The sequence below is a fragment of the Cydia splendana genome, chromosome 13, assembly GCF_910591565.1.
Source record: "Cydia splendana chromosome 13, ilCydSple1.2, whole genome shotgun sequence".
NCBI classification, from domain to species: Eukaryota; Metazoa; Arthropoda; class Insecta; order Lepidoptera; family Tortricidae; genus Cydia; species Cydia splendana.
The window spans coordinates 10,037,575-10,050,126 of NC_085972.1; the positions used below are offsets into that span (position 1 = coordinate 10,037,575).

Consider the following 12,552-nt stretch of genomic DNA (forward strand, 5'->3'; position numbering starts at 1 on the left):
ATTTCTAGAGTTGTCACATGCTAGTTACCGACCCTATATATGTAGATGTTTTTTTTTGTTTCACTCCAGAACAAAATTACTACAGTGGACTTTTTTAAATAAAACGTATTACGAAACGATTCAAGCTAGTTTGCGGAAAACAATATTAATACCCACAAAACTAGAAAAACAAGTTTAAATCTAAGGAATGATTTCATCGTGTTGGATTCATGGGGTCGTCTGTCCGATGTTATTTCATAAGTTTAATTTAAGAAATGGATTTAAAACCTGATCCCTTACACAACTATGTTTGCAATATTTGCTTAAAAATTGCAAGTTTATGCTGTTTCTTCTTCTTCTCGTGTCGATGGTTTCAGACTGTGCGGGACCAGAAGGGAAGGTAGCGACATTTATCGCCCTGTCTGTCGTCTGCTGTTTATGATCTAACCACACGTTTAGGTACGTTTATTTATTGACATTATAAATCAGTCCCTACCAACCTTGGCCGCAGTCAGAAATTGTTATTGAATATCCAGTAAACTATTTCAAAATTAATATTAAATTCCTAAACATATATATACTTGTTTACCATTGTAAATACCGTATTAGATTTACAAAGTGCATGTGTTAGAGAACTAAAATCGATGATCAGGCTAGAAGTGGCATAAATCTGATCTTTAGTCGGTTTAAAATTCATATATCACCGTTTCGGGCTAGATTCGAACTTGCGACCATTTGGAACACCGGCCATATCGCGAAAAGTGAATCATGAAAACGATGAATTTTCATATTTTCCTTTAATTTAAAAATATGACTATCGCTTGCAAATAACTGTCCTATACCTAACCACTAGTAGGCGAGCGCCACTGTCGGGCAAATAGTCAATACGCACATTCTGAAACCTAAACGGTCGCGCATTGTACTGTTTCAGTGGAATTTACTCCCGCAAATACTGACTAGGTTAGGAGGGTTCCCAAAAAAAGGTGTGTACTTACTGTATAGGAGTTACAAGTAATTGCTTATCAACAGGCAGGTCCTACTCTGTCTGGTTACATAAAAAAACGTAATACATTTTTTCGGTATGTAATACTTATTTTCATTCGTACATTACATGCCTATTAGATAGATTACCTATTGGCTAAGGCTTAAACACGATCATCGCTGGAAATATCACCGACCGCACATGTTAGTACACGTACTCGTACCTATGCGGTTTTTCCTTGTCTCGTAAACAATACCAAAGATACACCATTAATAGGTATACTGACACCTTCATCACTTGCCGTTTCGTTCTTTCATCACTTATTAATTGGTAGCTCGAAACAATGAATAGTATAATGACATGATTGAATTTTTGCGTCTCGTGAGACTCATTCATAGTTGAATGATGTAGTTAGAGGCAATTTTAATAATTAGATTGCGATTTAATAGGTATTTTCAAGGTTCTGTTAAAATCATCGCGTTACACATGCAAGCTGTAACAAAGGTTCTACTGCACAAATAGGGACCTATTTAATTGCCCTCTGGTGAGTAATATGCGGTAACAACTAAGTATGTTGATAAACTAATAAAACAAAAATGTTTTTTTTTTTCACTTCGTTTATGTATTTAGAATTAAATTTATATTTTTTTTACTAGGTATTAGGTACCTATATTACGAATATGGCTATTGCGCTATACTTATTTTAATATTCAATTTGACTAGGTGATTTATTTACCTATAGAAATGTGAAGGCAAGGCAAACAGGTTAGCATATTATCAATCTATTATTTATTCTATTTTATTATTTAAGATAATATCATATAATTGTATTATTAGACTGCAAAATGGTATGGCAAAATAACTGCCATACCATTTTGCGGTCACCCAGTATTTATTCTATCATATTTTTATGAAGATAAGATTGAAGAGTTTTCTTTAATATTACTTAAAACGTGCTAAACAAACATCGAGAGCTACAAATCCCATTTGATATACAAGGAGTCATAATTTAACGGTCAGCAATGTTAGCCGGTTAACTAGGACAACATCAATTCATAACCTAACTACTTAGGTATTAAATGCTAAAACCAGATCTTCTGTTTGTCTCTACCTATTTGTTTGGTTATTTCGATATACTTATTGCTTATGAACTGAACCAATCCAAAGCGCACTGCACAATCACTGCACATCCAACTCACTAATACACAACCACAATTTTCGCTTTTTATTCGTATTTATTCGTAATAGTTTCGCGCGAGAAGGCCACACGTCGGAAGCAGAGAGCTGCACTAAGCCACTAAGCTATTGTATGCAGGTGAATAGTATCCGTTTGACTTATAATAGCCGTTCACATAGTCCTATGCCACGCGAGCGATGCTACTGCGGAGCAGTATGTGAATTCGGCAATACTTATACAATCAGAAAATCACATGCCAAGGTGATAAGATTTGCATTGCAAATTTGTGTAAGGAAACTTGGAGACCAGTATGCTATGCTACTAGACGCACTTTGTACATCATCGTCAATTAGCATGCGTGACGACAGCGACAGTTACATACCTACTTATTGGCAATTGCCACTGAAGTATTTGAGTCTAATAAAATATCCAAATATTTTCATAGATTATCCTGATTATCATAGATTATCGATGGTCCTGGGTTCGAATCCCAGTAAGGGCATATATTTGTGTGATGAACACTAATATTTGTTCCTGAGTCATGGTTGTTTTCTATGTATATAAGTATGTATTTATCTATACAAGTATGTATATCGTCGCCTAGTACCCATAGTACAAGCTTTGCTTAGTTTGGGGCTAGGTTTGATCTGTGTAAGATGTCCCCTAATATTTATTTATTTTATTATCTTTCCTTGCTTTATAATACTTTAGTGATTACAAAATTATTTTTATAATCGACTGAGGAAGTGCGAAGTGCGAGAGCAGCGTGTTTGCTTCAGTTATAAAAAAAAATATGGCGAAGTAAGGGCCGTTCGCGAACTCTCTAGCTCGCAGAACTACGAGTGTTTGTGATGTGACATAATTTTAATGTTTTGAATTATTTTGTTGTACATCCCCTAAATTTGGACTCCAGGTCTACATTGAACCTACATGGACATTAAACCTGGCGTGTGAGCTGTTGCATCGTCTGAGACGTCAGGAGTTAGCTAATCACTAGCTGCTAATGTATTTGTATGTAAGACATCAAGATCCATAGGCACTTACTCGTAAGTACATGTAATCGGTCATACTTATTCTGGTTATCCTGGAGTAATAGGCTCGGTACACCATGGGAGCAGCCCTGCGGGTCTACAGCGAAAATCAAAAATCGAAATATCGTTAGTATCGTTACGTGTCTCTCTATCGTTCTTGCATATTCGAGCGATAAAGAGGCTAATAGAACGAACGAAGTGGCTCGCGGTAGGCCCTCTGGCTCGCGGCAAACTCTTGCGAAGAGGGCGGCGGTTGCGCAACACGCTACAATAGATGCCGCTTAACAAGTGCTTTAGGTGCTGTAGGCGTAAAAGGTAATAATCTGTCCTAAAGATGAAACGTGTCTACATTGTATAGAATGTATAATATAGGGTTAGATGTGATGAAGCTTAATCATTGACAGACAGATAAAGTTAGACCAAGAAAAGTCTGCAGCGATTTTGATAGCCCACGCAGTGCAAGTGTTATTTATACGTAATAATTCCATAGAAGTTTGACGTTTAAAATAACACTTGCACTGCGTGTGCTATCAAAATCTCTGAAGAGTTTTCTTGGTCTAACTTTACTTACCTACAAGATTTAGCTAACCTATCTAAGAGATCGCATCTGTAAGATCAAATCTGTTTATAAGGATATTTTATTTAGTTTCATGGCTCCTCTTCACGTTGGGCCAACACCAACGAGGGGCGCATTTATGCGTTAGAGGGAGCAAGTGATATTGCTATCTCATTCTACCGCATGGCTGCGTCCGTCGTTGGCGTTGGCGTTGGCCCAACGTGAAGAGGAGCCATCATATATTATTAGACACACTTTAAAATATTTGCAGAAAGTTTTACATCCAAAAATATCCGGTGAACTTCACTGCATTTCAGGATATTCTTTTATCTTATTTCATTCATATCTACTTAGTTACCTACCTACATTAAATACGTTACATACCTTGTAGTTTAATAACGAAACGGTTATTGGTACATAGTAGGTACATGATAAATAGTACAAACGGTAGGTAGCTTTTGACCCTTTTTAAGATGCAGGGGCGACGCTGGAGCTGTTACATGCGACAGGACTATAATCTGTCCAGTAGGGACACTTTGATATCTATTTAGGTCATCAGTAAAGAAACAACGACTTAGGATCAGTTCCACCAGACTGTCTTCTTCTTAAACCTAGCGTTTTCCCGGCCTAGCGCCGGGGTCCGCTTTCCTGCTCAATCTTCTCCACTTTGCCCGGTCTTTGGCAGCCTCAGGTGTAAGATTGTGTAAGATTCTCTTCCGTGTCCACTATCACGACGTCCAGCTAGCGCTTCTTAGGCCTACCGCGGCCGCGTGATCTAGGGCCTTGGTCACTGAGGTCGAGGCATCTATTTCCTAATACGTAATCTACCAAACTGTCTGTTACCCTTAAAACATTCGTTATTTTTTTTACGTTTAAGTTTCATAGTTCACTGCTGATCGCCATTTATCAGTCCATCAAGTGGTTGGTGCAACCGGCTATTAGTAAAGAAGAGTTGGTACATACGGTGGCTAGGACCTCTTCGTAGGTGGCTGGGTGCAGGGGCGACGCGGGAGGCGTCTCGTGCGACAGGGCTGTTATCGGCATGTCAGCGCATCACACCTGGAATGAGAAACAGTTTTCATTAGTATCAGATGCACCAGATCACATAAATATTAAATATCTAATTCTGAAGTTTGCCAAATTATAATTGGGAAATTATTTATAGGAAAGCCATTTTGGGAAAATAAGGGTATTAAGGGGGAGCACCATCGGCTGAATTGTAGTATTCTTATACATGCTGTTGTCTAAAATTTCACATCTTACATTAAGTAAATCATTTTGAAGTTCTTGAACTTCTCTCTTATTGCACTGTCTTCAAAAATCATTATCTTTTTTAATCTTTCCATTAGGTACCCAAAGATTGTCGGAAAGACACCACTCTTTTGCGGTCAAAGCGCGTGTTACCTACCGAAATAATAATAGTTTTATTTACATACTTTGCTGTTTTTCTTTCATGTGAAAAATGAATAATGTTATGTTATTTTGAATTCTAAACTATGCCATCAAAATTCTCGAAACACCGATTAGTGACACTACTACGAGTAGGTACATACACTTAAAAACATCGATACAAAACGTATGACCTTGCACGATGGCGACCAAGTGTCGGCTGTACAAACACGCATTACCATACTGAGACGCTTGACTAACGAGTACTGACAGGGCGCACCACGCTTGACAATTTCGTAGTAAACTTGATACAGAGGAAATAAATAGGTACATTTAATAACAAGTGAAAAAGGGTCACTTTAAGACTTTCAATATACCAAGTAGCTAATATTTATTGCTTTTAAGTATTTCATTACAGGCAGCGTAGCGTCGGAACTAAAGTAATCGACAGGTAAATACCGAATGTATATGTATATCTATATGTAGTATGTATGTAGATATAGATGTAAACGATTTTTCTATTGTTAAGTCAAAAAATTCAATAATTTTAAGAGTTCCATAATTTCTAGAAAGTCTGTCCAATACTTAGCCAAGTTTTATTACTAGTTATTCAATTATCCATGAAAAAACAATTTTAGATATATGTACTACTAGCATTCAATACTATGTCCTAACTTTCTTTTAAGTTTCCTTTGCCGATAAAACAGGTTTGGTGGGAAGATTTCGAGATATTTGTTGTGAAACAGTTAATCTTTTCTTCTAGTTAGAAAATAAATTGACAATGATTGGCAGGAAGAGAAAACCGCGAAGGTAATAGATTCGCCTTTTATGCATCGTACGATTTTCATTCCATGTATAGTCAGCTGCAAAGATGGTTGACCCCCTAAAACAATTTCTATGCAGAGGGGGGTCAGTTATCTCTGCAGGTGCATGAAACATGGTCATACTAAAAATGCCTGTTCATGGTTCACCTAAAATCCGTAAAGTCGAATGGTAGGTATGTACTGTAAAGGTTTGCAACCTTTACAGCCTTTTTAATCTGTGACTGGTTAGTTGTGATATTTAAATTTGGAATAGCAGCCCGCTGTCAAATAGAACACGGTGCGCATTCGGCATTCGATCAGAGAGAGCTACCTAGTATAGATGTTGATCTTGTTGTGAATTTCTCTCAAATATATTAAAAGAAAGTCTACTGTGTGTTTTCTATGCCCACGACGACCTCCAGATAGGTCGTCCTCTTTACAGTACCTACTCATATTAGAGGACATATTATCGAAAATGTATGTATGATGTGATTATAGCTAATACATACAAGTGCTCTATCCTGAAAATGGCAAATAGTTTTTAGCCCTAAGTAGAGACCAATAAAGTCTTAATTCTGTGTAATACATACTCAGATCAGAACCACCAAAGTTTTGCCAACCCAGCATGAAGAATTTTTGGTGTAAAATATTGACTGAATCACGGCCGATCGTACATTGTTTTGGTGTTGTTGAACTTGTTCGTGTCATACATTTCTGTCACCCACCTGTCTCATTTATAAACATGTAAGCTCCAGTAGGTGTGATAAACACTGACGTCATACCAGAGACCAGTTTGTAATAAAAGACTGCTACACGTGACAGGAAACAACATGTTCTAAATAAACGGTATTCCAAAAAACAATAGAATGACAACCGAATAGAAATGCTACGGGATATCATTCGAAATAGATGTTATGAGTAATTTCTAAGAAAATCCATTGACATTTAAATTATTTTCACGAAACGAGAATTAATCTGGTGCTCTTATACATTATAAATTATTTTATTATTCTAAAGATGACACTTCAAACGCGAGGTTATGTTATTAGTCGCAAGAAAATTTAAATAAAGAAAATCGTAAAAGTTTAAATCATAAGTTGTAAGACATGTAAGTAGTTACTTAGGTATTAAGATAAACGTTTTTTTTTTCAAGTGTCATTTTGATTTAGAACGTAGGTATGCTTTGCTATATTTAACTATTACTTATTGTATCATAGTGCTAGGTTCACATACAGCTAATAAGTACAATACAAGTATAGTTGCAGGTCAAACAGCAACAACAATCTACATGCCCGGCCTTTCGACATTGTTTGTATGTAATGTTCACCTTTGATACCACGTCTATTGATTATTTCCTAGAAGACACGTAATGATGAAATTAATGAGAGGTGCGGCATCGGTGGCGTATGCGTGCAGTGTTGAATCGTTGACCATTGCACAACACACGGATACATCCAGCTGTTCAAATTGGAACATGTTCCTTTGGATAGCAGTTGTTCACAAAAATAGCGCATTTGTCTCTAGTATGACTATGTACCAACCATACGTATTAATCGGAGAAGATTGAGTTTTGCCTGCGAGTCGTGCAAAAGAATCGTGAATAAATATTATTCCTTCATTCATTCATTCATTCATTCAAAAGCTACAGCCCGACAAGAAAGTTTGTTTATCAAGGGCGCTACTAAAGATTTAACAGGGATCACATAATGCAAACAACCATTTATCCCGCTCATTTTGCCGCATAAGTGCGTCTTTTACCTGTTTATTTAATCCGCCTACAGACTTTAGTTTCATTAAATTAAATAACTTACAACGTAAGTCTACTCCTTCATTTATAACAGTAAAATATTGTTTAACAAAAAGGCGTTTTCTAATTTCTAAACCATAGAGAAGTTGACCCACATAACAAGACGCATGGGAAGGGAAAGCTATGACCATTTAGCTACTAATAATATAAATTTATTACGCACCCAATCCAACCTTTTATAATTAACAGTTATCATAAACTACAACTGTTTGGGTGGCTACAATTAAAATTCCATTCAAATCTAAATTGACCGACAAGGATTTGTGGACCACCCACAAGCACAACAGTTTTTTTTAATGATTTACAAGGTGTTTTCGTAATCCTTTCCATCCGCCGCAGTCGAAAGTAGACATGGCCCTATATTACCCATTTTCTTTACCTGAAAATATGTATGACTATTTTCATGTGAACATTGACACGTTTGCAAAATAGATATTTATAAATCTTTTTGTAACAAAACTATTGGTAACCTTTTTGTTCCTAGTCGCAATGGGATTCCAATATGATATGAAACGAATGGACAGTGTTTTTGAAAAACAATTTACGAATCAAATAATTCCTTTCTCACCTACCTAATGTAGAGGTACCATCGGGCGCAGCATGGTTCCATTTTCATCGCTTGTCACTATGCCCGTCATTTTTGCACTTACATACTTGTTAGAACGAGACAGGCATGGTGACAAGCGATAAAAATGCGACCGAGCTACCGCCGCTGGTACTCTAATGCAGCGGTCGGCAACCTTTTAGCAGCCAGGTGCCAAATAGTAGTTACCGAAGTTGACGCGGGCCGCACTTTGTTAATATTTATAACTTTATCAGACATTGTCGTTTGTCAATATTACATACAAAATAGCCAGGGAGGCTCGCGGGCCGTTTGTTGCCGACCGCTGCTCTAATGTGTTCCGGTTTGGTTAAACGCAGCCCACACTACTCCTAAAATGCTGGGTATTGTTATGCCCCAATTCATTATGTCAATATCTTATCTACTTACGTATACATTGATACATGTATTGGTCCCAAGCTTCCGTAAACATTAACTACCTACTTATTTATAGATTAAGCCTTATTAAATCTCATGCCAAGGTCCATTGGATTCAAATCTCACACGCTACTGCACGCATGGTCCAATTATCCTTTGTTGGTTTTTAAGAAACATAGATAATGATTAATTATTTTGCGATTAAGAAGGCTATTCCGGGTCATTACAATGCATTATACATAATTGTGATTTTATTATAAGATAGTCAGTATTTTGTGCAGGTCATTTGATTTCTTGTTCGTGAGGTTATTAATCAACATTAAAATAAGCTTAATAAAAATTTCGTTTGGTCATGAAAATCTAAAAATATATGTCCCGTAGCTCTATGTTGGCGAAATTCAGAACTATGGGTCATATTTTGGAGTAAGTTGTATGCACCCATATTTTTACACTTGACTGTACGATAAACTTGAATCAGTTGAAACAACTGGAAACAACTGAAAACAACAACAAGCAGTCGAAATTTCGTACAATAATTTAGGGCCACAACATCATCGTCAATCACAACAGGAATACCTACTTGAAAGTCAACAACTTCTGACTATAATGACTTGTTAACCGGATCGCCAGAAGAAGACAAACCGATTTTAGTTTGTTTCTCTATACCTACTATCATCTTAATTGCACTAAAATTGAAACAATTTCAAACATTTAATTTCATATTAAGAATTTTTGGTACGTTATCATTTTCGTTTTCAATTGAACCAAGCTGACCGTTTTTATTCTTTTTATTAACCACTTTACATATAAAACACAAATAAACGAGATTGATAACTACTATGTTTTCAAGTATAAAACCTTCCCTATTAGTAAAGAAGCCCAATTCCATGCCCATATCGACTCGAAACACTTGATGAGTCAACGTTCAGCTGACCTCCATCGTCAAGAAAGGAAACTGGTCGCTTGTACTTTCTTCAGGGATCAAGCAACTTTACATCTACCGTTCCGAACAAAAACTCTTAATGCTTACAAGATAAGGCCCACAGACCTGGAAGCTTAGTACCTTAATAAAATTGATTATGCCTGTCAACAGATCCCAAGACAATGAAATAAAAACTTTATGCAAAAACAGAGGAATTGTTATATTATTGAACTGCATTGACACCGTTTGCAGTGCTCTTGGGATTTAACCTTTTCTCAATAACATAAAAACAATAACGTCGGATACTATATAAACATTTTGCAATACACAAGTTTAGACATACATAGCTTGCCCTGCCAACTCGTCAGTTTGAGTGTACCCCGCTAGTTTTTCCACCAATTATTGAGCTACCTACTAACATAAGAAAGAAACAAGGACATACATTATTTATTAATAGGTACCTAAAATAATAGTTTCTTACATCTACAGATAAGTACAAGTAGTCATTAGACTCACGTAACCTTTTATATTTTATTAGTTTTATCCAAGTGTTACCTCCATTTTTTCACAATAAACTTTATCTGGCTCATTCGCCACAAGCTTCTCAGTAATGTATGTAATTACTTTTTTTATACATTTCGGCTTTAATTCGTTCCATCATTATTTGGATGACAACGACCTGGCCCCAATTTCACCACGGTGACAGGTGCGACAATTGTAAAATCACTGTTGCTGACGTCACAGGCATCCATGGGCTACGGTTACCACTTACCATCGGACGGGCCGTATTCCTGTTTGCCACCATCATTGTATTATTTAAAAAAACTTTATTATATCGGAAAAAAACAGATATTTCTTTTGCGAAGTTTCTGACAATTGTCAAGATTTAGAAGAATTGTAGGTAATTCTTGACAGGTAATGAGTGATATGTCGGAATTTCGTGACAATTGTAGTGTTTCTTGTGACAATTGTCATAAACTTAGCAAAAGAAATATCTGTTTTTTTCCGATATAATAAAGTTTTTTTTAATAAAACAATGATGGTGGCAAACAGGAATACGGTCCGCCCGATGGTAAGCAGTAACCGTAGCCCATGGATGCCTGTGACGTCAGCAACAGCGATGTTTTACAATTGTCGCACCTGTCACCGTGGTGAAATTGGAGCCTGGTCTGATCTGATTCGATACATGCAAAATCTAGCCATATATGGTAGAATCAAATTTTCTCCCAGCCTAAAGGAGCAGACGAATATAATGTTGACAAATACTGACAAATACTGACTCAAAAAATAATATTGCAAGAATATGATTTTTGCGTAGGCGAGCGATTTGAATTTTAGTGTCTGCTATGTCAAGTGCGGTTTTAAATTGTAAAAAGTGCCAAATTTCGACGTCTATCTATAGGGCTATCCAAAGGGATAGGAATCTAAAGAGATGCTTCCAACTCAACCTGAGGACCATGATCTGGGACTGCTTCTCTTTTGGTTTGATGACATGCCCATTAACAATGCAGCTAGCTAGTTTTTTGAGTTTTCTTTAATAGATTTCCTGCCAGAATTTAGCTGCCTGAACGGACTTTAGTACATAACACCAAAATAGATAAAACTCTTCTGGTAAAAAATAGCTTATATATGCATTTCACGCAATTCTACTGGAAAAAATTACAAAGAGGCGTGTATGTCAGTGAAAGCGTGTGACCTATTAAATAGGCAAATGGCTGCCTAATTAAATAATTGCTGAACGCTGCAGCTATGACAACACGGCATTAATGGTAATATAAACGATTTCACACATGGCTACTAGCATGGCAATCCACGTGTTGCAACATTCAGGTGTTTTTGCATCTATACTATTACACAAAATCGTCCGTCCAGCGTCCCTATTACCTGCATTGGCCCGTTATTCAAAGCACTTATTGCAAGTATAGTCTCGAGCAACCCAGTATGTGTGATCTCTTGTTATCACATTGAAAATGGTCACGTTTAGTTTCAGCAAAGCTATCTCTCGCAAACGCTCCGGCCTTTAAAGTGTGCTGCATTTAATGATTTTCCTTTCCTTTTCCCTAGTCGTTCGTAAAAACAAAACTTGAGGTAAAGTTATACCTGCAGCGCATGGATCGATCCAAAATGTTTTGTGAATAGACAGATTATTCTCACCGAGCATGCGTAGGCACATGCGCGACTTGCGCAATAACTCCTCCGATACGTCCAACTATCCTACGGTGAAACCACGATAATTGTACGATTCAACCATCAAATGAACCATGAAGGCTAAATACTTGTGTTAATTGCAGTTTCATAGCTCTCTCAATCTCTACGAATCTGTGAGAATCTAAAATTCAATTTCATAAGTGATAATATTAGCAATAGACACGCATTAGTCATAACCATTTAAGTCGCATAAGGAATATTTATCATCGGATCTTGATAATAAATCGACAGCTTACACACCTTTAATTATGTGCACCGGCCATACATTTGTAAGAGCACAATCGATTTCGAAAATCTCGCCAAACCCGACGATGCCCAATTTTTATTCGATTAATAATTCATGAGGCATCGATCGCACAATAGGCTTTTGCCGGGGTTTATGGACAGTGATAAATACCGGTATATTAACTACGATATAAAGTTATTCTTTATTCGGACATACCAATTACGGATAAAGGGTCCGTTAGTAAAAAACGTCATCTTTATTTCCAGGACCAGTTTGGAAGAAATCAATACTTTTTACGGCCGAACTCTGTTTGTCCCATTAGGATCTCTTGATTTATTTTATTTGCATCAACCCAATCGTATCGAATTCCCTTAATTGACGTTAGGTCCGAAGTAGGTGGAAAGCGTATTTGCTTATTTATTGGTGTTCTTAAATGCGATTGTTTGTGATACCTATATAAATATCACATAAATATTCACCAGCAAACGCCGCC

At 36.8% G+C, this 12,552-nt stretch overlaps 2 protein-coding genes across 3 annotated transcripts in view; one reads left to right on the top strand and one right to left on the bottom strand.

Annotated features, from left to right (window-relative positions):
• LOC134796016 (fibrosin-1-like protein) overlaps positions 1-12,552 on the top strand; it is a 323,185-nt gene that overhangs the window by 181,935 nt on the left and 128,698 nt on the right. The gene's annotated exons all lie outside the window — the stretch shown is intronic.
• LOC134796019 (serine/arginine repetitive matrix protein 1) overlaps positions 1-12,552 on the bottom strand; it is a 214,925-nt gene that overhangs the window by 111,814 nt on the left and 90,559 nt on the right. Inside the window, exon 2 of one of the 2 annotated variants that reach the window (XM_063767930.1) lies at positions 4,689-4,786. In XM_063767930.1, the coding sequence (XP_063624000.1) occupies positions 4,689-4,769 (81 nt within the window). In that variant the 5' untranslated portion in view covers positions 4,770-4,786. The remainder of the gene's footprint in view (positions 1-4,688; positions 4,787-12,552) is intronic. The other variant, XM_063767929.1, reaches the window with a different exon arrangement.